We start from the raw sequence: 24733 nt of genomic DNA on the forward strand, positions 1-24733 counted from the left end.
CCTCGGCTGCGCCACGGTATGGCCTGCTAGACGATTACCCCAAGACGGGCGAGTTCACGACCTCGGCGATGGCAGAGGGCGCGATTGAAGGGGAGGCTACTATGTACGAGATGCCTTCTTCTCATGCCACGGACTATGCATTCTCGCGCTTCCACAAAGCAGAAGCTGTGATTGACCCAGATCCGCTGCTAGCGCTCGGTGCGAGCGCTGCCACCGTCTAGGACGTATAGTCGTGGAGCACCCGCGCCGGGTGGCTGGGGAGCCTATCTCACCAAAAGCACAACCCCGGACCAAGAGAGCACGCACACAACATAGGACCTGTTCCTTTTTACCCATCTCCAGTAGAGGTGTCTGTTTTATTTATGTATTAGGGAGTGGACATCACTAGGGTCCCCAGACCTGTGTGCTGTGAGGTCTGTTTGTGTGGAAGCCTAAGCGTGTGCGGCCAGGCCGACGTAGCTGTCGCAGGAGGTGGTGGTCACCAGCGGTCAGCAATACCGCAGAGCCGCGCACGCGGCTCACCACTCACACTTGCTGGGCACCGATCTTCGGGTTCAGATGACCATCCCTCTGCAGAAGAGGGACGAGGGACGCCTCACGATACTACAGAGGGCCGAGACCGGGGCGATTCCGCACGGTCAGACCACTCTCATCCCTACCACAGTAGCTCGACTCGTCCCGCGCTGGAGCGAGCGGCCGCGCGTGAGCAGAGCTCGCGCGGCGCCACGCCCCCGCAATTAGGACGACCGCGAGCGCAGCAAGGGCGACGAGGGCGACTCCCGCGGCCGCTATCCACGCCGCCAGAGGCTGCTCCCCCGGGCCAGGCCCGCTCGGCTTGGCGAGGAGAGCCGTGGGCACCATGGAGCCTCTGCTGCTCCGGGGCGGGGGCACGTTCTTCCTGTGTGTCACCTCGCAACAGAAAGAAAGAAAGAAACTGAACAACCCAAGGGAGGGATGGAGGACGGCACGCCGCCACCACGCGGCCAAGGTACGAATTCTTTTGTCGCTGAGGAGCCAGCTTCGCTCGGTGGTGAGCTATATGAAGCGAGTTCGAAACCGGACCTTCAAGCAGCAAACCAAGCAGCCGCCCGAGCCAAAGTACCAGCGGATGGCCGACATCGTGCGCGAGAGCATCGAGGCGCGCCGCCGCGCCGAGGCCGAGGCGGCGGCGTCAGCCGAGGCGGCGGCGGCAGCTGCAGCTGCTGCTGAGGCTGTGGCTGAGCATGGCGGCGCGGGCACAAACGGCGCGGCGGGCGCGGCGCACGCGCCGCAGCAGAACGGCGACGCCGGCGCGGAGAGGAGCAAAGCTGCCGCCGAGGCGGCTGCGGCGGCGGCGGTGGCGGCCGAAGCGAAGAGAGAGGAGGAGAGGCGGAGGGCGGAGGAGGTGCCGTCGGAGGAGTACATTGCGGAGATGCAGGAGGATCTGGACGCGCTTAAGAAGAAGAAGAGCCTCCTCTACTTCAAGCTCAAGGAGATCCTCAAGCTCGAGAAAGAGAAGCAGGCGCGGGGGCACGCAGCCTCCCCCCCTAGCGTCCCTCCTCTCCCCTCTCGTCGCTCCCTCCCTCCCTCCCTCCCTCCCTCCCTCCCTCCCTCCCTCCCTCCCTCCTCCTCTCCCTCCTCTCCCCTCTCTCTGTCCACCTCGAGACTCCCTCCCCGCCCGCCCGCCCTCCCTCCCCTCCCCACGCCCCCCCGGCCCCCGCCTCGCAGGAGCAGTCCAAGGCGGCGGAGGAGGCGCGGCGGGCAGAGGAGGAGGCGGCCGCGGAGGCTCGCGGCGGCGGCCGGCGCTCCAACACCCGACCGGAACTTTCCGCGACCCTTCTCGGAGCCTTCCGGGTAGGCAGCCGCGGCGGCGGGCGGCGTGGTGGACAGCGCTGCCGAGGGCGTCACCGACGAGCAGGTGGACGACTCACACACACACCGCTCACCCACGCGCACCGGGCCTTGCACTTTGAATGCCGCGGGGCTCCTGTCGTCTAGACGTGGAGTCGCGAGGGACCAGCCTGGCCCTCGCCCCACCTCCCACCTCGTGTGTGTGTGTGGAGAAGGTTACCTCACCCTTGCCTCAGGCGGACGACGTGTCTTTGTCGTCCGAGGCGCCGGACCACCATCTAGCTAGAGGCGCGGCGAGGGGGGGCAAGGATCGACCGCGCTGCGGCGGCGGCGGCTACGGAGGCGGCGGCTACGGAGGCGGCGGCTGCATCACGGGCAGGTCGCCGCTGGCGTGTACTGCGGGCGCTGTCTCGCACACGCCAGGCCTGCGAGAGAGAGAGCCGAGAGACAGCCGAGGGAGAGCCGGGGCAGAGCCGGGGCAGAGCCGAGAGACAGCCGAGAGACAGCCGAGAGAGATCTCGCAGGTTTCGCCCTTCCCCCCCCCCCCGGGGGGGGCGGGGCTGTACTAGCACTGTTCGACTCGGTCACACTGACCCGCAGCAGCTGGGGCTCTGCCTCACACCCCTGCGACTGCGACGTCTCAGCCCTGGCCTCTTCTAGGCCCGCCCGCGGCCCGGCTCGAGCTCGGAGGCGGTGGCGGCTACGGCGGAGGAGGGGGGGCAGGCGCGTATGCGCACGGCGGCGCACACGGGCGCTTCATGCAGCCTCGCCCCTCGTGTGGCGGCGATCGGCCGACGTGCGGCGGCGGCACGTACTGCGACGGCGGGGGGAGGGGCCGGTGGGCTGCTCGCCCGCCCCAGCCCTGTTCACGACCATGGAGCGAGACTGACTTTATTGCGACCCCTCACCCCTCATCCCTCACCCCTCACCCCTCACCCCTCACCCCTCACCCCTCACCCCTCACCCCTCACCCGTCACCGCTCACAGCTGTTGTGTACAGAGGTCTCACAAGTGGCGTGCGTCGCAACTTGCGCACGGAGTCTGAGAGGAGGGTGTGCGCGGCATGGCCCAAGTAGAGCCGTAAGTGGCGAAGCGCTTATAGCTTTTTGACCCATGGGGGCTCGTGCAAAATTATCCAGGGTTTACACTTTTTATTTAGCAGACCACGCGGGCCGGACTGACTGCTCACTCACCGAGCACGAAGACCTTGACCGCTGCGTAGCACGCCTCGGGCTCGTGCTTGTAGCACCAGTGTCCCGCGCGCGGCACGCCGACCACGACCCCCCCCCTCCTTGGCGCGCAGCTTATCGAGTTGCCCCCCTGTGTTGGACATGGTGTTCTTCTCCTCGCCGTAGATGTAGCACAATGGGCTGCCTTGGCGAGGGAGGCCTCAAAAAAGAGGCCCTGGCTGCCAGTGCCTTCCCCCCCGCCCGGGGGAAAGACCGTCTTGAGGGGCGTGAAGTCACGGGCAGGCCCCACCTCTCCCGCCCCCTCCTTGCCCGGCATGGGGGGCGGCCCGCCCGCCCGGCAGAGCCACTTCTCGCCAGCGATGGCGCGAGGGGGGATGGACCTGTACCGCGGCGGCGGAGGAGGAGGGGGGTACGGCGGGAAGGGCGACGGCGGCGGCTACGGCAAGGGCGGCGGGCACGGCATGGGAGGCGGCGACCCGATGTCTGCGCCCGGACAGCCGGGCGGCGGCGGCGGCGGAGGTCCCTCTCGTCTCCTCTCTCTCTCTCTCTCTCTCTCTCTCTCTCTCTCTCTCTCTCTCTCTCTCTCCCCCCCCCCCCCACCCACCCCTTCCTCCCCGGGCGCACGTGCTCACTGTTTGCAACCTCGGCTCGTAGGCTTCCCCGGGCCGCAGGGGTGGCAGGCCCAGGGGCGGCACGCGGGCCCCCCGCCGCACGAAGGGCCGCCGCCCCACCCGCACGGGTACGGCAAGCGGGGCTGGTGGGCGCGGTGAAGCCGGCACCGTCCACGGACTCGGCCGCGTCGCCCGCGACATGGCGGCACGCGCAGGATGGTGTACCAAAAGAATTTTCGTTACTCGACAGACAAGGCGCAGACCTTAGAAGCCGTCGTCCTCGCCACAAAAGCCGCCGTCTGAATATTCCCCGCTCCTCCGACACATCCGCCCCGCGGCCCGCGCCCGCCTCAAGCCCCCAAATTGCAACCAGAGCCACGAACAGGAACACAGAGACAGCCGCTCGCGAAGGGTGAGATGCATCTCAGAAGACCGCCTCGCTCCACGCTCGCGCTCGAGAGTACGAGAGGTCGAGATCTCGAGTCTCGAGACACTCACACGAGACACGAGAGACTCGGTGCTTCCCATCTCATCAATCCAGATCAATTGATCTAGATCCCAGTCTCGAGCGCACCCTGCCGCGCCACGTCAACTGCCCAGGCAGCACGAGTGGGAGTGCGCACCGCGCCGCGGCGCTGCGTCTCCTCCTACCTCGCTCCACCGCGGCTTCCGCCACCACTGCTGCACCCACCCTCCCTCGCTAGCTAACTACCGCTGCGCCCACGCCTCGACCTTCTTGGGCAGCAGCTGGTTCGACAGGTCCTCTCCGTGGCCGAGGCCGCCCTCGCCCTGGCCCCAGGTAAAGACGGCGCCGTTGGCGGTGCGGGCGAGGCTGTGGTCCTCTCCAGCTGACACAGCGACGACGCGCTGGCCAGCAAAGGCCTCGACCTTCTTGGGCAGCAGCTGGCTCTGCTCGTCGCCATGGCCCAGCTTGCCAAAGCCTCCCCAGCCCCAGCTCCAGAGAGCGCCGTCAGCAGTGAGGGCGAGGCTGTGGTCGCCTCCAGCCGACACGGCGACGACGCGCTGCCCAGCCAAGGCCTCGATCTTCTTGGGCAGCAACTGGCGCTGCTCGTCGCCGTGGCCCAACTGGCCCCCGCCTCCAAAGCCCCAGCTCCAGAGAGCGCCGTCAGCGGTGAGGGCGATGCTGTGCGCGGCTCCAGCCGACACACCGATGGCGCGCTGCCCCGCCAACGCCTCGACCTTCTTGGGCAGCAGCTGGCGCTGCTCGTCGCCGTGGCCCAGCTGGCTAGAGGCTCCATCGCCCCAGCTCCAAACGGCTCCGTCGGCGGTGAGGGCGAGGCTATGGACGTATCCAGCCGACACGGCGACGACGCGCCGCCCTACCAACGCCTCGATTCTCTCGGGCAGCAGCTGGGTCTGCCCGTCGCCGTGGCCCAACCGGCCCGCACCTCCATCGCCCCAGCTCCAAACGGCGCCGTCGGCGGCGAGGGCGAGGCTGTGCAGAGACCCAGCCGACACGGCGATGACGCGCTGGACCGTCAAGGCCTCGATCTTCTCGGGCTGCCACTGGTGCTGCTCGTCGCCGTGGCCCAGCTGGCCGAACCTTCCAAAGCCCCAGCTCCAGACACTGCCGTTGGCAGCGAGGGCGAGGCTGTGGCCTGTTCCCGCCGACACGCTCACGACGCGCTCGCCACCCAGCGGGGAGGGGAGGCGGGTCGGCGTGTTCAGCCGCGCCACACCCTCGCCGTGCCCGAGCAGTCCCGGCAGCCAGCTCTCAGCCGTTCCGCACGACGCACGACAAGAGCCGCCCCTCGCCGTCGATGAAGAGGCTGCGCCGATAGCCTACCGCCGCCCTCGCCGGCGGGTTGGCCTCGCGCAGCAAAGCAGCGAAGCACAGCCACCGCACGGCGCAGCCCTCGCCCTCCGGCTGCGCCGGCAGCTCGAAGCCGCGCTCTTGCGCCCACAATCGGATGCCCTCCAGCGCAAGCGAGGCGTGGAAGAGGAGCGAGACGGCAGCGACGCGAGCGATGTTGGCGGGGCTGTCGCAACGAGAGATGACGCGTGCGAGAAGCTCAAGGGGCAGGTTGGTGAGGGGGCAGTGTGCGGCGGCGACGGCGGCGGCGGGGTGGACATCGCGAGAAAAGAATTTTACCCACGAAGAAAAAGAATTGCCAATGCGATTTTTGAAGGCAAACGGCGGCCCCCCCTGCTCCGCACTGGGCCGCTCGTGGTGGCCGCGTGTCGTCCTCCCATCCCTCCCTTGGGCTGTCTGGTTTCTTTCTTTCTTTAAGGGCCGCTCGTTCTCCAACGCGCGTATTTTCTTTCTTTCCCGTATCGCGTGAAAAAAGAATTTCTGTTTCCAACGAGAAGCTTCACTGCCTTCTCTCCCCGGGCTCCTGCGCCCCCTCGAGTGTCGCCGACCAGCGCGGCGAATGCCGAGCCCGGCCGCCGCATCAACCTTGTCCAGCGCGACTACGAGGCGCGGGCGGCGGCGCTCGATGCCAAGCCGCACGTGCAGGCATGGAACAACGGCTCGAGGGACGCCGTTTCCTCCGTGCTGCGCTCGTTTGGCACCGTGCGCAGCCTCGTTGTCGGGGCCTACGCGGAGGCGTCGGACGACCTGCACCAGCTGTTCGACTGTGTGGTGGAGTCGGCATCCAAGCAGCACTGGAGGCGGATCGGCGCGCGTAGCGCGAAGGAGGCGCGGTCCTACTTCGCTACGACGCTGCGGCGGGCGTGGGGCGTGCACTTTGCGCGCGAGTTCGCGCGGCACCGCATCCGACGCGTGGTGTTCGTGGGGGCCCCGCGGCGACAGCCGGGCAGGCCTCTCGCGACGGCCGATGGAGACTGGCCAGCGCTGTCGGCGGGCGAGTTTGCGGCGCACGCGCTGCGCGTAGGCGGCGCGTGGGCGGGCGGCCCGCCCGGCCGTCGGTGAGCACCGGACGCGAGGGTCGGTCGGCTCTTAACTAGCTGTATATAGTCGCGATCTGCCGGCGTGCGTATGAGCTCACTAGCTAGAGCTCACACTAGAGGCCGTCATCGCATTCGCCTTCCTGGGACCCAGCGCTGACTTCTGACTGTCGTTGCTGTCTTTCCCCCTTCTCGACTGTCTGTGCTTGTGCGTCTTGGGTCGGGAGTTGTGCGTTTATGTGAGAGACGCACGCCCCACCACCCCTAGAGCTCTACCACCATCACCGCATGTCGTGGCGGTTTGTGCGGCACGACCTGCTCGATCTGGCCGACGCGGGGACGATCTGGGTCGCCGGACCATGTGACGCGGCCCATGCGATGTTTTTCTGCGCCGGATTCCCGTGCGACCACTCCTCGTTTGCACCGCTCGCCGCACGCTTCGCCGAAGTTGGCTGCCTTGTCGGCGTCGGGTGCATGCCTGAGTATGACCGGGAAGAAGGATGCCTCCGACCAGAGGGCTACGATTTGCCGCAGATCGGTCGCTGCTTTGGCCAAGCCGTCGCTGCGCTCCTCGGGCAGGCCACGGCCGCACCAAAGGTCACGCTCGTGGTGCATGATTGGGGCATCGCACCCGGCTTCTTCCACTCGAATGTGGTCGGGTGCGACAAGCTGGTCGTGTTTGACGTGCTCCCCGTCAATCCGAAGGCTCCGCGCCCACACATCCCTCGCACAAACCATCAAGAAACGAGAAGAGAGACCACCATTTCCAAACAGCCTATCCGGATGGTGCTCCCCCCGCACGCGTGCCCCCCCGATGCAAACTAAACACACGGCTTAGGTCGACCCGCCCGACAGCGTCTACTACTCGCTATGCCACCTCAACTACCAGTCGATGTTCGCCACCTCGTTCCTCCTCTACCGCTACTCGAGGGCCCTCGGCTGGGCGTGGCTGCTAGGAGGTCAGGCGCTCTTCTTTGTCCTCCTCGGCAAGTGGCTCAACCCAGCCGGCCCGAAAGACGGCCACCGCGGCGGCAAGGGGCTTTGGTGGGTGTACGCCTCGGCCACGGGCGACCGCGCCAATGCCGTGGACAAGGAGAGCGGCGGCTCTCTCCCCATGACACCGTATCGGTGCGGCCAAACTCCACACACACTTCCTCTCTTGTCTCGCCCCCACGCCACAATACTCACGCCCGAAATCCCCCCCCCCCCCCCCCCCGCGCGCCCCGATCCGAGGTGCTACCCGTACTTCCACGCCCTCAAGACGCTCTTCCGCCCGGCGGAGGCGAAGGCACTGCAGCAGGGCCTCTCCTTCGACGCCTCCCTCGCCAAGCAGCCCATCTGCTACATCTACGGCGAGGAGAAGAACACCATGTTCCACACACGCGCGCAACTCGCTAAGCTGCGCGCCAAGGAGGGGTGCGTCGTGGTCGGCGTGCCGCGCGCGGGACACTGGTGCTACAAGCACGAGCCCGAGGCGTGCTACGCAGCGGTCAAGGTCTTCGTGCTCGGTGAGTGAGCAGTCAGTCCGGCCCGCGTGGTCTGCTAAATAAAAAGTGTAAACCCTGGATAATTTTGCACGAGCCCCCATGGGTCAAAAAGCTATAAGCGCTTCGCCACTTACGGCTCTACTTGGACCATGCCGCGCACACCCTCCTCTCAGACTCCGTGCGCAAGTTGCGACGCACGCCACTTGTGAGACCTCTGTACACAACGGCTGTGCCCACCGCCGCAGGCGAAGAAAATTTTGAGGCAACCCTAATGATGGCACGTTATGGCACGGCCGACTTAGCCCACATAACTCGTGTGTCTCGCGCCTTGCGAACTCATAAGATCCGCTCACGGGGTTGACCCGTCTCCTCCAGATCGAGACGGACTTCATGAACGGCCGAGCAATATTTCTTCTTCAACATTAATTGATGCTTGTTGTTGCACGGCTGAGCCCCCCCCCCCCCCCCCCTCCCCCCCGCGCCCATTCCCTGCCATCTCCCGCCACACACTCCGTCAGAGCCCCTCCCCTCTTGCACAACAGGAATTTTGACAATTAACCAGATACAACGTGATGGGCTTGCCCATCCCGGAGTGGTTCGACCCCACATAAACCCGAGACGGTGACGGGACGCTGTCGTACGATGATCTCAGGCCCAGTGAGGTAGTGCATCTGACTATCCCGGATCCTGCTGAACAAGTTCCTCTTCTCGATCGGTCACACCGCCATCGCCGTCGGGGAGAGGGGGGACGATACTGCGTCAGCAGCGTGCACCTCGATCCTGTACCGTGTTTGTGATGACCCCCCCCCAATGAACACACCAGTGAGGGAGGGCGAGACGATCGAGGGGTCCCGTACCACGCGGCGTCGACCGCTACTGTATCCAGTGCTCAAGTGCTCAAGACCGCCGATCTTTACTTATTAGACCACGGACGCGCGCGCGCGGTGGAGGCACAGATGGCATCGCCTTCGCACGTTGCTCACCCACGGATATTCCTGTCAGGCGGAGCGCACCGTGTGCTGAAAACGTCGACGAATAGGACAAGGCCGCTCGTGTACAACCGCGTGCCGAAGGCGGCGTCGACCAGCATGATCGTTGTGCTGCAGCGTCTCGCCAGGCGCAACCACTTCGGCGTCACCAGCGCGCCAGCCATGCAATACTGGCCGCGACTGACGGAACTCAGGGCACGCCTCGAGTCGCTGCGGCCAGACCACTGCTACATCAACCACTGCTCGACCCTCGATGACTCGCGACGGCAGTGGCTGTGGATCAACATTGTCCGAGAGCCACTGGCGCACTACGAGAGTCTGCACTACTGGGAACGCCGCGGCCTGCGAGAGCGGGCCCGACTCCAAAAGCGCGACCCTGTGTGCGGTTGCGCACACCTCGAGTTGGCGCCGTGCTTGAGCGTGCGGCTGCAGCGCAAGTGTCCGATCCGCTTGTGGCAGCAGCGCAACCTGTTCTGTGTGCCCGACGCCTCGTGGGCCGCGCATGAGAACGGGCCGCCACCGTGCAGCGTCGAGGAAGCACTGCAGATCGTGCAGCAGCAGTACCTCTTGGTGGGCCTGGCGGAGGAGTTCGACGTGACCCTGCGTGCTCTGGAGGCGCTGTTGCCACGATACTTTGCGGGCGCGAGCCAGATGCTGGCCGACGGCCCGATTGCCGCCAACGTTGGCTCCTCCAAGGCTGCGACGAGGTCGGCAGCCAAGAACCTGACTAGGCAGTACATTGAGCACGTGCTCGTGCACAACGCGACGAACTATGCGGGCGAGCGGCTCTTCTACGAGGGCGTGCGACGCGTCTTCCGCGAGAAGCTCGCGGAAGCAAGTTTACACAGTCGTGCTTTCCTTAGTTGAGAGCTTTCGTGAGCTGACTGCTTCAGACAGTAGCGGTAGGCTTCGCGTTTACGATTTGAGATGATTAGGGGGGGCGCGCGGCGGGAACATCGGACTCGCCCGCTACGGTCACACTTAGACCCGTTAAGCCTCGAGGCTCAGAACGTAGCCTAAGGGGTGTGGAGCCGGAGGGTGAGTTGCACAGGGGTTGTGGGCCGGGCCCTCCTGCTCGGCTCCAGCCCATAGGCAAGTCTTGTCATCAACAGAGTAGAAGGATCTGACCTCGGGGCCGATGTGACCAAGCGCTGGTAGCGTGGTTTTACCTCACACCCATGATCTCACAGTGTGCCGGCAGTCGCCGAGCAGTGTGTCGCTCACACAAGCCGCAGCACAAGTGACTGAGGGCCAGTGAGGGCGAGCCCATCCCTGTGCAGCCGCACAGTAGGCTGTGTCAACTGTGCAGAGCGTGTGAGCAGCAGAGGAGCTGCTCTCAAGGCTTCAGGCGCAAAGAGATGCATGCCACCGAAGGCGCTGTCGCGAGAGGTTCACACCGGCGCAGGGTAAGGGTTGGAGGACGCTGCTGACGACGAGCGTAGTAGAGCGCTGGTCAGAATCCGCTATGGCGGCGGCACGCACACGAGCTGCGGCCGTGCCGCCGTCAGAGCGGCGAGGCGCGGGACCGGAGAGAGGGATTGCACCTCAGTGCTCAGAGATCGACACTCAACGCCGACGACGACGCAACACGACGACACACACGCGTCGACAACACGACATGCAACACGACAACACGACGACGACAAACAACAAAAAACCGCTGGAAACGTTCTGCTACCCATCCCCTGAACTTGCGCCGCACGACTCGCTCACCCGCCGAGCCCCTCTCTCCCCTCCCTCCACGTCTCAATGACCTGTCTCAACGCGATGTTGCTGACGAGCGCCGTGCTCGCGAGCATCGCACCGGTAACGGGGCTGGGCGCGGAGGCGGCGAGCGGGTACCGCTCCGCATACGTCCGGAACCACATCTCAATCGCCTCGCGCTCGTAGGTGTGGCCTGCGCGGCAATGGCGAGGGCGTGTGGTGGCGGCGGCGTAAGGGTGAGAGCGCAGCGTCTCAGCCTCCTCCCAGCCTCTCTCTCCGCCCCTCTCTCTCGCGGCCGATCTCTCAACCGCGTCCAACACCTCACCGTCACATGCCGTCACCGGGTCGGTCATGACCTCTCCGAGCACGGGACACAGGTACTGCGGCGGCGCCGCGTCCGAACGCCTGGGGAGGCTCTTGCGGCGCCTGCGGCGCAAACAGAATGCGCATTGGTTTGAGGACTCAATTCAGCCACGCGTGCGAGCGCCCCGGGAGGCTTGCGCGGCGCCTGCGAGCCGCCCGCCGCGGCACCTGCGGGCATGTCGCGGGCATGTCGCGGACGTGTCATTGCCGCGGCTGAGGCGGCACTTATGCGAGGGGCGATCTCTCTCTCTCTCACCGAGGCGGCCGCTCCCCGGACGCCGGCTCGCACCCCGGCGGCGGCGCTGTGGGAAGCTTCCGAGACGCTGCCCACGAGCGATCGGCCGAGCTTGCGCAGCAGCTTCAGCCGACTCCGGCTGCCGGGCTTTACCGCCTCCGCCGCCGCCGCCGCCGCACTCTCTGCCTCTACTCTCGCCGCCTCTCTCGCCGCCTCGGCCTCGCCGGCACGGAACGCGGGCAGGGCTCTGGAGAGGTCGCAGCGCCACGTGTACGGCCCGACTCCAGCCGGCTCCTCCACCGCCGCCGCAAATGCCGCCGTCCGCGCGTGGGCCCGAGCGACCATCTCCTCTCCTGCTGCCGCCGCCCGCCGCGCCATCTGCTCACCCGCCGCGGCGATCCTGTTCGCCCGATCGTTGGCTGAGGGCTGAGCGCATAAAGCTGGTGCAGGCCATTGCAAGCCGTCCGCGGACGAAATCTTTGGGCCTGCACCAGCGGCGTCCATCTCCTCTCAGGACTGACCATTGCAAGCCCGTCCGAAAGGAAAAGAATCGCCTCTCGCACAGCACACAGGTTCGACAGTTACCAAAATGTTTGTTTCTCTTGGCACCTTGGAGTGCTGGGGGGGGCGACAGGAAGAATGTGGCCCTGAGTTATGTATACGCCAACTCAGGGTGTGTGGCAGCCAGCTGGCTGTGTGTCTTGTGAGCTTGTTTGTGTCTGTGTGTCGTTCGTGCGTGTCGTCATCATCTGTCTCGCGTCCACCCATACCGCGTTGGTGTCCAGTCCGAGCCTGGCTGTTCTTCACCTTTCTACCTACCTACCTACCAAAAGAGGCACAGCCTGCGACGGACCTTTAGAAGGCGCCGTCGTCCTCATGGAGGTGGGCACGATCGGGGGGACAGTCGAATTCGCGAGCACCGTAGTGCTCGCCAAAAGACCATCCCCATCATCCCAACACCCCCGGCGACCCCCTCGCCGCTTGCCCCGCCAGCGGGCACTGCGCGACCCACCCCCGCGCCCTCGACCGCGCCCCCCGCCAGGAGCATATCGCATCACCACCGCCCGATCCTCGTCGAAGAGCAGAATCTTTCCCGCCTTCACCAGCTCCTTCCACCCCTCCGTGTCCTGCAACGTCGTGGCGCCAGCCCATAGCTCCGGCCCTCCGTAAAGAAAAGAAAGCGCGAACGTTTACAAAAGAGAGGCGAAGAAATGTGTATTCGGGTACTCGAAATCGGTGTGAGTGGGAGAGGTGTGAGCGGGAGAGCTGTCCATGGCAACGGTCGCGACAGCAGAGGGACTTCGGCTGCACCTCTCGACGCAACGCGGCCGCTGCGGCCAGTACAAGGGCGTGTACGAGTACGGCGGCGCATACCGTGCGCAGTACAAGTTGAACGGAAGGGTTGTCTACATCGGGAGAAACTACGCCACGGCGGTGGAGGCGGCGGTGGCGTACGCTCGGACGGTCGGCGAGTATGAGCCGTCGACTCCGACGGTGGCGACAGAGGCGGAGGGGCTGCGGCTGCACGTTTCGCCCCGTAGGAGCACCGGCTACAAGGGCGTGATCAAGCAGGCCTCTGGCCGCTTCAGGGTGAAGACTCCGGCTGGAATTCACTTGGGCTATTGCGACACGGCGGTGGAGGCGGCGGTGGTGTACGCGCGGGCGGTTGCCGCGGCAGACGCGGCGCAGGCGCGGGCGGTTGCCGTGGCAGACGCGGCGCCGGCGGCACAGCCGGTAGAGGCGCCCCAGAAGCGGATGCGGGTGGCCTCAAGGCGGGCCGCCGAAGCGGCGGCACAGGCTAAGGCGGAGGCCGCTGCGGCGCAAGAACGGGCGGCGGATCGAACGCGGCAGCAGCAGGCGCGCACGACTCCCGCCTCCACCGCCGGCACCGGCGTCAAGCTCGAGGTGCCTCACCCGACGAGGAGCGCGGCGCGCTCGCAGGGCGGGGCCAGCGGCGGCGCGGCCACCTCCGTCCGCGGCACGCCCGCCTCCGCCTCCGTCAAGTGGGAGGCGCCCGATGACCAGCCAAGCGGCAAGTGGCAGCGGGGCGCGCCGCCCGCTGCCACTGCCACCAACCTCGAGGTGTTTAGTGGCGGCGAGGGCGAGGACGATGAGGTGGAGGTCACGGGCGGCTGCTCGCGCTCCGAAAAGGACGCCGCGGGTTGGGCTAACGCCATTGAGCTCGATGGTGTCTCGTAGCTCCGGCTCAGACACGCGCGTCACATGTGGCCAGCCTATGTTGTGGTGGTGGAAGCCAACAAAAGAAATTCGACGGCGGGCATGTTTCATCATGTGTGTAGGTAGGTAGGTAGTAAGGTGAAGAACAGCCAGGCTCGGACTGGACACCAACGCGGTATGGGTGGACGCTAGACAGATGATGACGACACGCACGAGCGACACACAGACACAAACAAGCTCACAAGACACACAGCCAGCTGGCTGCCACACACCCTGAGTCGGCGTACACATAACTCAGGGCCACATCCTCCCTGTCGCCCCCCCCAGCACTCCACGGTGCCAAGGGCACAAACAAGGGCACAACTCAAACAACAGACAACAGGAAGTGATATGCGAGGCTAGAGCAGGTTTGCTCTACCTCCAGCAATGTGTGTTACTCACGTTTCATCATCCCTCCCTTGGAGCTTGGTCGTCCGTTTTTCTCTTTTTATAAATGAACTCGGGGGCACGGAACGCGGCACCGTTGGTGTCATGCCGTCGTCCCTGGGCACTGGGCACTCCAGCGGATCTTCCCAAAAGTAGTCGCTTTCACATTCGTCGTGTCCGAGGCCGCGTCCGACGTGACTCCCGACGCTTAGTTCGACAGGTCTTTACGACATGGGCATCCTCGTTCTGCTTGCGTTCTACGCGACACCTGCCAGCAGTGCGCCTGGTGTCGGGCGCTGGGCGCCACTGCTGCGGGAGGGGCTCCTGTTCGGCAGCTACAAAGACCACCACACGCGGTCGGTCGGGCTGGAGCACCCCGTGGAGACCTTCCGCTTCGTACGCACGGAGGACGGCGGCGTCGCCACGGTCGGCAGCGGCAGCGGCCGCAACGAGTACTTTGTGCGCCCTGACGGGGTGCTGCAGCACGTGCATGCCGAGGGGATCACGGCGGAGCTGCGCGGGGAGGGCGAGGAAGCGGAGTTCGTGTGGAGCCACGGCTACAAGTCCGCGGCGTTCCCCAGCGACAAGCCGCCGAAGGTGGAGGTGACCGACTGCACGCTCGTCAAGGCGCACGCGGCCGAGTCCGTCAAACTCCTGCCCGAGGTGGCGCAGGCGCTGCGCGCGGGCCGGACCACGCCGCTGCTCCTCGCCTCGCCCCCCGGCTATGCGATCGTGCCCAAGACCGACGAGCCGCAGCGCATCGACGAGTGGGGCGTCAACTACCAGCAGCTCGGCATCGGGCCAGCGTCGGAGGCCCTGCAGGCGAAGATGCGCGGCAAGTTCCTCCTCTCGCAGCACCGCGCGACGCGCGACTACGTGCTCGACGTGCCCTTCGCGACGTACAAAGTGCACTGCGAGGGCGAGCACGGCAAGCTGCCGCTCGCCGTGATCAGCTGGGACGATCGCAGCCGGAACCTCGACGAAACCGCGCCGCGCACCTTCGTCGTGAACGCCGACAACTCGATCTCGCCGACGAAGGCGACCCACCTGGCCTTTGGCATCCGCGGAGCCCTGCCGGCGGTGGGCGCGCAGATGGCCGAGCTGAAGATGCAGGCGGGTGGCAAGCCCACCGTTGAAGATGCCGATCTTGATGTTGGATCGACGCCCTCGCACGGCAACCCGCCCTCCACCAACGACCTCAACTCTGAATTGAACAACGTTGCCCGGAACACCGACGACACGGCCAGGGCGCGCGCTCTGGTCAAGGCGGGCGCGGATCTTCGCTCGACCAACGGTCCGACGTGGCGCCACACGCCTCTGCACCAGGCGGCCTACCACGGTCGGTATGAGATGGCCAAGACCCTCGTTGAGCTCGGCGCTCCGCTGGACCTGCACTCGAATCCGTGTGGGCGTGGTGCGACGGGAACGCCGCTCGAGCTCGCCCGCGGAGGTGGCCACCACCAGATTGCTGACATGCTCGAGAAGGCCGCTAGCGGCAAGCAGGGCCGAGTAGTCCGTCTCTTCAGCAATCTTCTTCAGCGTATCAATCCTCGTGTGGCTCAGCTGGCTCCCCCGGTCAAGACCGGCTCTGTTGAGGGCCGCTGGGAGTTCTACCAGAACATCGATATGGCCTACCAGGGCGACGTTGAGATCATCGACGACTGGCGCTCCCACACGAGCATTGATGAGCTGAAGACGATTGTGGAGGAGAAGGGCTACTCGGCCATAAGCGTCGGCTCCTTTGGCTTCGCCGCCCTCAAGTCCTTCGACTACCAGTTGACGAAGGAGCACTGCAAGCCGTCGCACGGCTACACGAACGAGCTCCACATCTGGTTCCCGAGCGTAAGAGGTAGTAGACCCTTACCGAGCAGCGAGGCTGCCAAGTCGCCGAACGTGCCGGCGGGCTTCCACTTCCACGAAGGCTTCGGAGAGGCGACGCGCGGCGACCAAATCGGCCACATCACCTCCGGCGGCGTCGAGGGCCACTGCTTCAAGGGCGATAAGCTGAGATGGCCGCTCCAGTGGGCGGCCATGATTGGTGACGTCGAGGCCATCGACGCACTCATCGCCGCGGGCCACGACCCGAACGTCAAGATGAGCGACTGGTACGACTCGGAGCCGCTGGGCTGGGCGGCATCCTTTGGGCAGTGCAAGGCGATCGAGGCGCTCTGCGCGCACGGCGCGGACCCCGGCCGCTCCGCCAACTTGGCGGGCTACACGCCGCTGTCGGACGCGCAGCGCGAGGGCCACACGAAGGCAATTGCGCTCCTCAACGAGTACCTCTCGGGGTCGCGTACGATCGGGCCCCACGAGCCAGAGTTTGCCGACAAGCCCGTGGTCACCGGCAAGCCCGTGACAAGCCGCACCTCCCCCCTCGATCCGCCCGCGGCGGACTGGGACAGCCCAATCGAGCTCACAGTCCACTCCAACCACGCGATGCACGGAAATGGGCCCATCCAGCATATTCTCCAGTACGATACAGGCAGCTTTGCCAACTTTGATGCAGGCACACGACCGTGGTGGGTGATCTTCGACGCCGGCAAGCCGCAAGCCGTCGGCGGCGTCGAGATGGCCGCCTTTGTAGCCGAAGAGAGCCCAAAGGTCGTCGAACTGCTCGCTTCTGACGACCTCGCCCGCTGGGACCTGATCGCCACTCTGAGCACCCCCGCACCGTGGGGCACGGACGCGGGGCCCAAGCAGTGGCCAATCGACAAGCCGCACGTCGCGCGCTACTGGAAGATCAACGTGACCGATACGCACAATGGGGTTGCACCTACCATCCACTACTGCCGACTGGTGGCGCCGTCACAGATGAAGTCGCTGCCGATCGAGGGCGTGTGGCTGCCGAGCCCGGTCACCGCACACAGCCTAGTGCTCACGGGCGTGGCCTGCTTCCTGACCGGCTGGCTCGCCGCCCGCCACACCTACCGCACCTAGACCGCGCGGCGGCACTTGTTATTGTTCCAAAAGACTAGTATGTTCCATCATAGTATATTTAAATGGCGGGACGCGGCACCCTTGGGTGTTCATGCCGTCGTCCCTGCGCCCTTGACACTCCCAGTGGATCCGCTTCCCAAAAAAGTACTAAGTCGTAGTCGCTGTCGTCGTGTCGACGGTGCGGGGCCTAACAAAAAAGAAAATAGTGGGTCCTGCGGCCAACAGACCAGATCTTGGTCGACATGAACTCCGCTGGCATCAACCACGAGCAGCTACGCACCGCGTGGCCCGTCTACTCTGCCTTCTCTGGCTCTCTCGAGCCGGTCGACCCCGCGGGCGTGGAGGTGCTCCGCTCCGTCTATGTGGCCAACTGGCTCGCTGACGCCGCGATGCTCGAGGAGGCGGACGACGACTCTGGCCGCGATCTCACATTTCGAGGCTCCGCCGTGAGCCACATCGTGCTTACTCCGCCGCTGGCGCCGCATCAGCTCCTCGCGCTCATTGCTGCGGCGTGGAGCGCCGACCGTTGGTACTCGCTGGTCGAGAGCGATGGTGTGCCGACGCACTGTCCCCGAGTAGCCCCGCCTTGGCGGCACACACTCTCGACCAGGACAGTCCGGCCTACGGGAACGTGTCGCGCGCCGGCGACGGTTGCGGCGTGGTGTTTTCGAGTACGACGCGAAGATGGCACGACCACCGCCCTGCATTGCAAACCGGGCAAGGAGGGGCCCGCTCCCGTTCCGCGAGGAACAGGAGGTCTCCCCCCCTCCCCCGGCCTGAGCAGCCACGGTGGAAGGCAGCCCCTTGAGTCGAGGGCGGCGCGACCATTGCCCTGCTCGCAGCGGCCAGAGACCGAGGTCAGTGCAGATGGTCGCGCCGCCCCGCTCCGCCCCGCCCACCGCCGCGCCGCGCCGCCGCCCGATGATTATTAAGTAATAATTAATTAAGAAATAATTAATTACCCCACCCATTAATACATAATACTTAATACTCGATCATTAATAATGTTGCGTGTGCGTGTGCGTGTGTGTGTGTGTGTGTGTGTGTGTGTGTGTGTGTGTGTGTGTGTGTGTGTGTGTGTGTGTGTGTGTGTGTGTGTGTGTGTGTTTGTGTCTCACGTCACTGCATCCTCTGCCGGTTCCTCCCGTCGCCTCTTCTTTGTTCGAATGTTTTTCAATCCATCCTTCACGGCGAGGGGGTTCGCCGTGGGGCGTGGGTGCGTCGGGCGGGTCCAGCAGTGACCAGTGTGGCAGCCGCAATGCTCTGCGCGACGGACCGGCTGCGCTGAAGTGTGAAGAGGTGCAGTGTGAAGAGCTGTGAGAGGGGTCAACGACCCGAGCACGTGGACGATCGTGCACTTAAAAAGCACATCGCGCCTCTGTGAGTGGGCATTCATGGGGATCACAAACATTCAATCAAGCGGCAGCCTTTCCTCCTGTCGGCGAGCAGACCCGAGGCTCCGGGCTGCTGTGACTATCGCAAATCGTGGTTTATTCGCAGGTCGCGCTCGCCGACCAATGTTCATACCTGATCGTGTTCGACCGCACTATCCACTGGTTTAATGGAGCTCCCACAGATTACCTAGAGAGCACGGTATTCCCGGGCCATGATGTCGGTTCCCCACCGGACTTTTTTGTAGGGGAGAGAATTAAGGAATCTTTCTGCTGTAACCGACACTGATATCGCTCTCCTTTACTCAGACCAGATGGTGAGTCTTAACTGTAAATTACCGTCGGAAAGCTGTCAGAACGGCTGTCAGAACACTCACCTAGACCCCCGCGACGCCTATTGCTCACGGAACCCGCCGCCCCCTCACCACCCCTACCATGCGATGCGCCCTCGCTCGCGGCGCGAGCGGCTGTACCCCCCTCGGCCTCGCACCGCCTGCCTACTCCCGCTCGCAGGTACAGCCGCTGCCATGGAGGAGGCCGCGAGACGCGTGCGCTGCTGCATCATGTTCTTCCTGCTCGCCCTCGCGGGCGCCCACGCCGCAGCAAAGGGGCAATTTCCCGAGTGGCGCTTTCAGGGACGTGATGTGGTGGTGAAGATCCCGAGTTTCCACGAGCCTCAATCGGCCGCGTGCGAAGCCGCTGCCGCTGCTGCCGCCGCCAAGAACTCCTCTCCCGCACCGGTCCTCATCATCGACGATGGTGGTTTTGCACGTCCGATTCTGTCGGCAATCATTTGCCACTATACTTCACCCTTCGAGCCTTGGCCTTGCTGCATGGCATCGGATTCCAAATGCGGCCGACGTGTGGCCCTATCATCCGGGACACGCCCAACCACATCATCGGTTGGATGGTTGCCTCAAAGTGCTTCATTCTCCGAACTGCCGCCCGAGGTCCCTGCCATGTGTAACACTCAAGTGTGTCAAGTCTCAAGACGTGGGAGGCGATTCCGATGGCAGCACTGCACCGCGGCGTCCGCAGAAGAAAACGACCGGATCACGGCGTCTGACCTCGGCGCGCACACCCGGCATGATGTCGCTGGTGCTTGGGGTGCTCGCCGCGCCACATACACACCGCTTTGACAGCGCTCAGCAGCCGCACCCAGAGCAGCAAACCTGGTCAAGGATTCCGGGCCAGCTCCCAGTTGCTCCGACCGACAGCGAGATTTACACGTCGAGCGCCTTTGAGCGAGCGTGGACGGGTGGCGCGGTCGCCAAAGAGGTCGCCGGCCGTAGAGTTTCAATTGGGGTCCGATCTTGGACTTAGGACTTAAGCTTGCTTACTGCGACTAGGCCGGCGGCCCTGGGCTGTGCAAGCTGGCGTGGTCGCAGCGAGCTAACGCAGCGGAGTGGGCGGCGTGGGTCGCGAACGCAACACACCCACGCGGACAAAGCGTGGAGCGACCTCCGCCCAACATCGCTCGTCACCTCTCCAGGTTCAGGCGCCGACGCTCCGGGCTAATCGAACCGTTGACCGGTATGGCCAGACACCCGCTTGCGTTTCAAAGTGTGTGCCAGAGCTCGTTGCCACTCTCAAGGGCCGAGACGGCGGAGCTTCAGTCGTTGGGTGGAGGGCTCGTGCATCCGGCTCCACCCAACAAGGCATTGTTCAACATCGACTACATCCTGGTCGAGAACCAGTGCGACAAGGCTGACAAGGCCGGCAAGCCAAAGCGGGGCCGAAACAAGTTCTTCGATCTCGGGTGCACGACATACGGCGACTGGGACGGCGATCCGAGCCGACCTCTGGAGGCATCGGGGAGCGGCCCGTCCATCCCGCTCTTCTTCTCCTGGTATCGCGAGAACTGCGTGGAGTTCGACGACATATACGCATGGGAGGGGGCTTATCACCGTCCGGCGGCCTGGTGGCGTCACGTCCCGCCGTTCCTCCGGCCAAGGCGCGCCCTCGCTGCCCTCTTCCCGGCAACACTTCCTGCCTCCGAATCGAAACCTCACAACATCCTCTCACACCCTCACCTGCGCGTGTGCCCAGGATCCGATTCTACAACCACTACATCGAAGAGGCCGACTTGAACACGAGCCAGTTTGGGCCGGCCGGTGCAGCGCCGGACACTAGCTTCCTAAAGGTCTTGCCGCACGCAGCGACCAAGGAAGATTTTGTGTCGGTCAAGCTCGACATCGACGGAGGCCCTGAGCTGGAGATCGCCTACGGCATCGCCAGTCGCCCAGAGCTGGCCGAGCTTGTGGACGAGCTCTTCTTTGAATATCACTTTCAATTCGACGGGAATACTTTTGGCTGGAAAGCGGAGTCAGTCGCGCACGCGGCTGTTGACGAGGCGATCAAGCTCATGCATCACCTCCGGTCGCTTGGAATCAGGAGCCACTTCTGGATCTAGGAAGGGGGGGGGGGGGGGCACGCGGGCTGCGCGCGCGCGCACACACACACACACCGCTCACCCACGCCCGTCCTCTCTGTGAGAATTCGGGTCTCGCCTCGATCTTGCTGAGAGACTCGACGAGTGGGTTAAGGAGGTTAAGGAGGTTTGTTGACCCCGGCACAATCAACAATCATTAATAGAAATAGAAGGAACCTGCAAATGTCGCATGATCATCACGCATTTTTGCACCCACATGGTTGGCCGTTATTTGCCGCCGTTTGGCGTCGCGAGATCCGAGCCGCAGCCGAGCGCTATTCCTATTCGGTAAATTCGGTTGCACACACAAGGCTCAAGGGGGTGTTGGCAAGCAGCGGCTCAAAGACACGCACACACACATTCATTTGGGGCCTGGAGCCCATGGCCCATGGTTACTGCGCTCCGTCCCGTTTGTCGGTTGGGCGCGGGGGGGACACGGACAGGCTGCAACAGGCGGCATCTTCGCATCGGTTTCGAAGGCTCTTTGCCTCTGAGGCAGCGTTCGAGTCTACAGTCACTGCCCAAACAATATGGCCACCACGTCCGGGGGGCAGCCGCCTTGTTCACGCGCGCGCGAGACGTGCAGACAGGGGGTAGCCTCGAGGGGTAGCCAGGTGAGAGCGAATGCATGGCGCGGTTCACGCCTCGTAGAGCAGAGAGAGAGAGAGAGAGAGAGAGAGAGAGAGAGAGAGAGAGAGAGAGAGAGAGAGAGAGAGAGAGAGAGAGAGAGAGAGATGCGCATATAACAAAAGAGAGCGAGTACTTTGGACGAGTAGGCGGTGCGGTCAACGCTGCCGCGGCCGCGCGCGAGCCGACTTTGCGCGAGCCGCCGCGCAGCTTGAGAACGGCGGTGGGCGAGAAGCCGCCGCCGAACACGTCTCGTGGAGCAGCAGGTTGAAGTTGTTGCGCTTGACAAAGATCGCGTCGTGGTAGAAACCGCGATGCGCCTTGACGTAGCCGTGGCCGTTCTTGTGGGAGAAGGGTTGGCCGGGCTGCCCGCGCGCCTTGCTGCCCATGTTTAGGCGGCGGGCTGGCAGCAGCTTGTGGGGGAAGCAAGTTGTGTTTGTTGTTGCTTCTGCGGCAGAGAGAGATTTTTAAGAACCAACATGCCACGAGAATTCTAGCACGGGCCTCTGGCGGCAGAGGGGTTGTATCGGCGAGTTGGCGGTGCCAAGGCGAGAGAGCAGGGCAGCGAGGGACTACTCCTCTTGGTCCCCTGCTTAATCCGAGCTTATCTCACGGCCATCGCAGAGCAGATTGTGATGTGAATGGGCTTGCCTGCGACGGGGGCGCGCGGTCTAGTGCACGGAGCTAAGTGCCTCGCCGTCCTCGCAGGAGTCGCTTAGTTAGGCGGCTCCCGTGGTGCGCCAGTCCCGTGCCTAGTGTTGTGCGAGGGAGTTTTGTTGTACAATTCTTTTCTTTGCGGTGTCCCATTCCCAGGGTGGGAGGATTGGGTGAGGGAGGGACGGGTGCTCCTCTTTGAGGGGGACCTAGAGGCGGTGCGGCGCGGCCCGGCCCGCGGCGCTGGCGGGGGGGGCGGGGGGTCCCACAGCAAGCGCCGACTGGAGGCGCGGCGGGGGCGACGGGGGGGGGGGAGGGGGGAGGGAGAGAGATTTTTATTAACAAGAGAGAGTGGGAGGACGAGGGGGATGGTCTTTTCGGCGAGCACCACGGTGCTCGCGGATTCGACCATCCGCCTGACTACCATTCCGACGACGCCTTCTGTGAGGAGGACGGCATCTGTGAGGGCGACGGCTTCTAAGCCGTCGCCTTTGCAGTGCCAGTCCCGTACCCGGTGTCGTTATAAAATGAACTCGGGACCCGGTGTCGTGCGAGGGAGTTTCGTTGTAAAATCTAAATAAATAAATAAATACAACGGACACGCCAAACGAGGGGTGGGAGAAGGACAGGGTCCCCACCTGCACAAGCAGGATCTTGTAGGACGATCAGGGACACAGGGGAACGGGAGCGGGGAGCGCATCGCGACACGGAGGGGGGCTGGGCAGGGGGTTCACCCTCACGACAGGAATCCCATCTCTCGTATAGTAAAATCTTTTCTCGAGGGAGCCGATTGTAAAATTCTTTTCTCCCTCAAAACACTCGTGAGACGCCTTCTCGGGCCTTGCGCGTCTCTCTCACAACGCGGTCGGCTACCTCAACCTGCGCCTGCCTTGCGTCCATGGCGGAGACGAGCAGCAGCCCGACGGCCTCCACCAAGGGCCAAATCTTCCTCCATTCCGCCAGGGCTCGGGCTCGTTTTCTCGGACGGAGCACTGCCGACGTCAAGGCGAGAGCGCAAGCGCACGAGAGGCGTGGTTAGGGGTCCGATCTTGGAATAAGGTTGCGTACTGCTAGGCGATCAAGCGCACCCGTCAGGGCATCGCAAAGGGGCTCGAGGCGCCCTCGCCGCGTACCCGTCGCCTCAGCCACACCACCTCCGCCCCACCGCCGCCCTTCGCCGTCGTGAGAGTTCACGAAGAGTCGATCACTCCTCCCAGGTGCAAGGCATCATCTCTGCTCTCATGCTCTCCGTCGCCGGAAGTGGGTTCTTCGCGGAGCCGGACCTGAACGGGGGTTTCTGCAAGACGGTGGCGACTATCAGTTTCTGCTTCTCCCTCTTCTCCTTCATCTCGGCGGCAATCATGTCGGGCGCCTTTCTGATTCCAATCCTCGATGATGAGCTGCACCCGCGGGATACGGTGCATGCCTTCGGCCGCCTCTTCATCCTGCCGCAGGTCTACTTCTGCAGCGGTTACGTTAGCTTGGTCGTCGGGGCGACGGCTTACTTCCTTGCGATGAGCATCGGCACGATGCACACCGGAGGCTCTCAGACTTTGTCGAGCGCCGCGCGGATGCTGCGCCCGTAAGCAATACCACATATAGACCACGTCTGTAGGCTGCTTGGCCGTGTGCGTCGCCCTCTTCATGTTACCGACCTTCTTCGTCCTCTTCAACATCCCCAGCATCTCCAGGCCGCATCACCCGATCGCACGCGAGGGCGAGTTCAAGACCCTCGGCGAGCTGGAACGTGCCTCGTCACAATCGCCACGATCCTCGCTCGACCAAGCAAGCTACAGCTCTAGCAAGTCCCTGCTGAACGGCTGGAGGTCGGCCACCGTTACGACCCTCTGACTCGCGTATCTCCGTCCATTTGTACGCGCTCCGCATCACGACACACCATGGTGGAGATGTGGAGGGGGGATGCGGCCGCTGATGGTGATGCGGCCCGCTGCTGGATGTTTTTCACTAGACGACCCCAGTTTTTGTTTCCGCATGTGAGGGGTTCGTGTGTGCATGCTGCGTTTTGTTCGGTGTTTGATTGTGTTTCATTTTGCGCTGGTGTCCTGGTGTCCCGTGTCCGGCGGGGGGGGGGGGGGCACGTGCGGAGCTGCGCCTGCGGGCGTTGTTTTGTGTGCAAATTTCGATAGCGTGGGTAACAGCGACTCTGACCCAACACTAATCTCCGTGTTCGCGCATGTCAGAGCCTCGTGCAGCCCTCAGACATCGTCCGCGTCTCGCGCTTGGGTCCGTCTGCCCCCCGCCGCTCCCGGACGTCCGCGCCTGCGTCTCCCTCACGCCTCAGACATGCGTGCTGTGCCTTCCTCCCTAGCGCCCGCCCCCAGCCAAGCCCTGCCTCACAGCTGCTCGGACAGCTGCAGCTCGGCTGGGGTTGGCTGGTTGCGCAGCTCCTCATTCTCGTAGCCCAAAGCGTCGAGCTTTTTTTGGCGGGCAAGCTGTGAAGGTAGTCTCCCATCCCCAGGGCCTCCAGGGCTCGCACCTCAACCTCTCACAGACCAGCGCACAGCGCCATAGGACGTATTCTCTTCTATATCAAGGCTGTGGAGCGCCGACGTATTTTCTTGAGCTTAGCCTTCGATGTTATGAAACAAACGCAAGGCGGACATGGCATATCGCTCTCGGGCCCACAGACATCCCGCACACCCGCCGCCCCCGCGCGCGCCCCACCCCGGCCGGGAGAAAGGGGAGTGACAGTTTGGGACGGCGACAGCCCGAGTATGTTGAGTCCTGGCTCAACAACGCAGGTTTCAAGAGGGGGTGGTCCGGCTCACAAGTCCGGCTCACGCGCCTC

At 64.3% G+C, this 24733-nt stretch overlaps 6 protein-coding genes across 6 annotated transcripts; 5 read left to right on the plus strand and 1 right to left on the minus strand.

Annotated features, from left to right (window-relative positions):
- Nucleotides 1–1039: 1039 nt before the first annotated feature.
- On the plus strand, nucleotides 1040–2490 carry EMIHUDRAFT_214989 (hypothetical protein; the record flags this gene model as incomplete). Its single annotated transcript, XM_005763519.1, has 4 exons — nucleotides 1040–1120; nucleotides 1418–1531; nucleotides 1838–1897; nucleotides 2431–2490. 4 exons carry the CDS (start codon nucleotides 1040–1042, stop codon nucleotides 2488–2490), a joined length of 315 nt encoding a protein of 104 aa, XP_005763576.1.
- Nucleotides 2491–6790: 4300 nt separating this feature from the next.
- Nucleotides 6791–8107, plus strand: EMIHUDRAFT_214991 (hypothetical protein; the record flags this gene model as incomplete). Its single annotated transcript, XM_005763520.1, has 4 exons — nucleotides 6791–7161; nucleotides 7358–7586; nucleotides 7764–7997; nucleotides 8084–8107. The coding sequence occupies 4 exons, from the start codon at nucleotides 6791–6793 to the stop codon at nucleotides 8105–8107; spliced, it is 858 nt and encodes a 285-aa protein (XP_005763577.1).
- An 838-nt stretch (nucleotides 8108–8945) lies between these two features.
- On the plus strand, nucleotides 8946–9845 carry EMIHUDRAFT_214992 (hypothetical protein; the record flags this gene model as incomplete). Its single annotated transcript, XM_005763521.1, has 1 exon — nucleotides 8946–9845. One exon carries the CDS (start codon nucleotides 8946–8948, stop codon nucleotides 9843–9845), a length of 900 nt encoding a protein of 299 aa, XP_005763578.1.
- A 693-nt stretch (nucleotides 9846–10538) lies between these two features.
- EMIHUDRAFT_357946 (hypothetical protein) lies at nucleotides 10539–11804 on the minus strand (the record flags this gene model as incomplete). Its single annotated transcript, XM_005763522.1, has 5 exons — nucleotides 10539–10875; nucleotides 11008–11108; nucleotides 11158–11213; nucleotides 11302–11720; nucleotides 11753–11804. 5 exons carry the CDS (start codon nucleotides 11802–11804, stop codon nucleotides 10688–10690), a joined length of 816 nt encoding a protein of 271 aa, XP_005763579.1. The 3' UTR covers nucleotides 10539–10687.
- A 2282-nt stretch (nucleotides 11805–14086) lies between these two features.
- On the plus strand, nucleotides 14087–16908 carry EMIHUDRAFT_437702 (hypothetical protein). Its single transcript, XM_005763523.1, has one exon. It carries the CDS (start codon nucleotides 14116–14118, stop codon nucleotides 16819–16821), a length of 2706 nt encoding a protein of 901 aa, XP_005763580.1. The 5' UTR covers nucleotides 14087–14115; the 3' UTR covers nucleotides 16822–16908.
- A 5860-nt stretch (nucleotides 16909–22768) lies between these two features.
- EMIHUDRAFT_437705 (hypothetical protein) lies at nucleotides 22769–24078 on the plus strand. The gene is made up of 4 exons (XM_005763524.1): nucleotides 22769–22930; nucleotides 22999–23040; nucleotides 23142–23466; nucleotides 23540–24078. The coding sequence occupies exons 1-4, from the start codon at nucleotides 22823–22825 to the stop codon at nucleotides 23773–23775; spliced, it is 711 nt and encodes a 236-aa protein (XP_005763581.1). The 5' UTR covers nucleotides 22769–22822; the 3' UTR covers nucleotides 23776–24078.
- The last annotated feature ends 655 nt before the right edge of the window (nucleotides 24079–24733 follow it).

The sequence above is a fragment of the Emiliania huxleyi genome, assembly GCF_000372725.1.
Source record: "Emiliania huxleyi CCMP1516 unplaced genomic scaffold EMIHUscaffold_63, whole genome shotgun sequence".
Lineage (NCBI taxonomy): Eukaryota > Haptophyta > Isochrysidales > Noelaerhabdaceae > Emiliania > Emiliania huxleyi.

What these genes read in the sequence shown, in the direction of transcription:
- EMIHUDRAFT_437702 (XM_005763523.1), top strand. Translation starts at nt 14,116, where the DNA reads ATGGGCATCCTCGTTCTGCTTGCGTTCTACGCGACACCTGCCAGCAGT.
- EMIHUDRAFT_437705 (XM_005763524.1), top strand. Translation starts at nt 22,823, where the DNA reads ATGGCGGAGACGAGCAGCAGCCCGACGGCCTCCACCAAGGGCCAAATC. An exon ending in GGAGCACTGCCGACGTCAAG is followed by an intron (nt 22,931 to 22,998) that starts GCGAGAGCGCAA and finishes GCGTACTGCTAG; the next exon opens with GCGATCAAGCGCACCCGTCA. An exon ending in CGGCACGATGCACACCGGAG is followed by an intron (nt 23,467 to 23,539) that starts GCTCTCAGACTT and finishes CCACGTCTGTAG; the next exon opens with GCTGCTTGGCCGTGTGCGTC.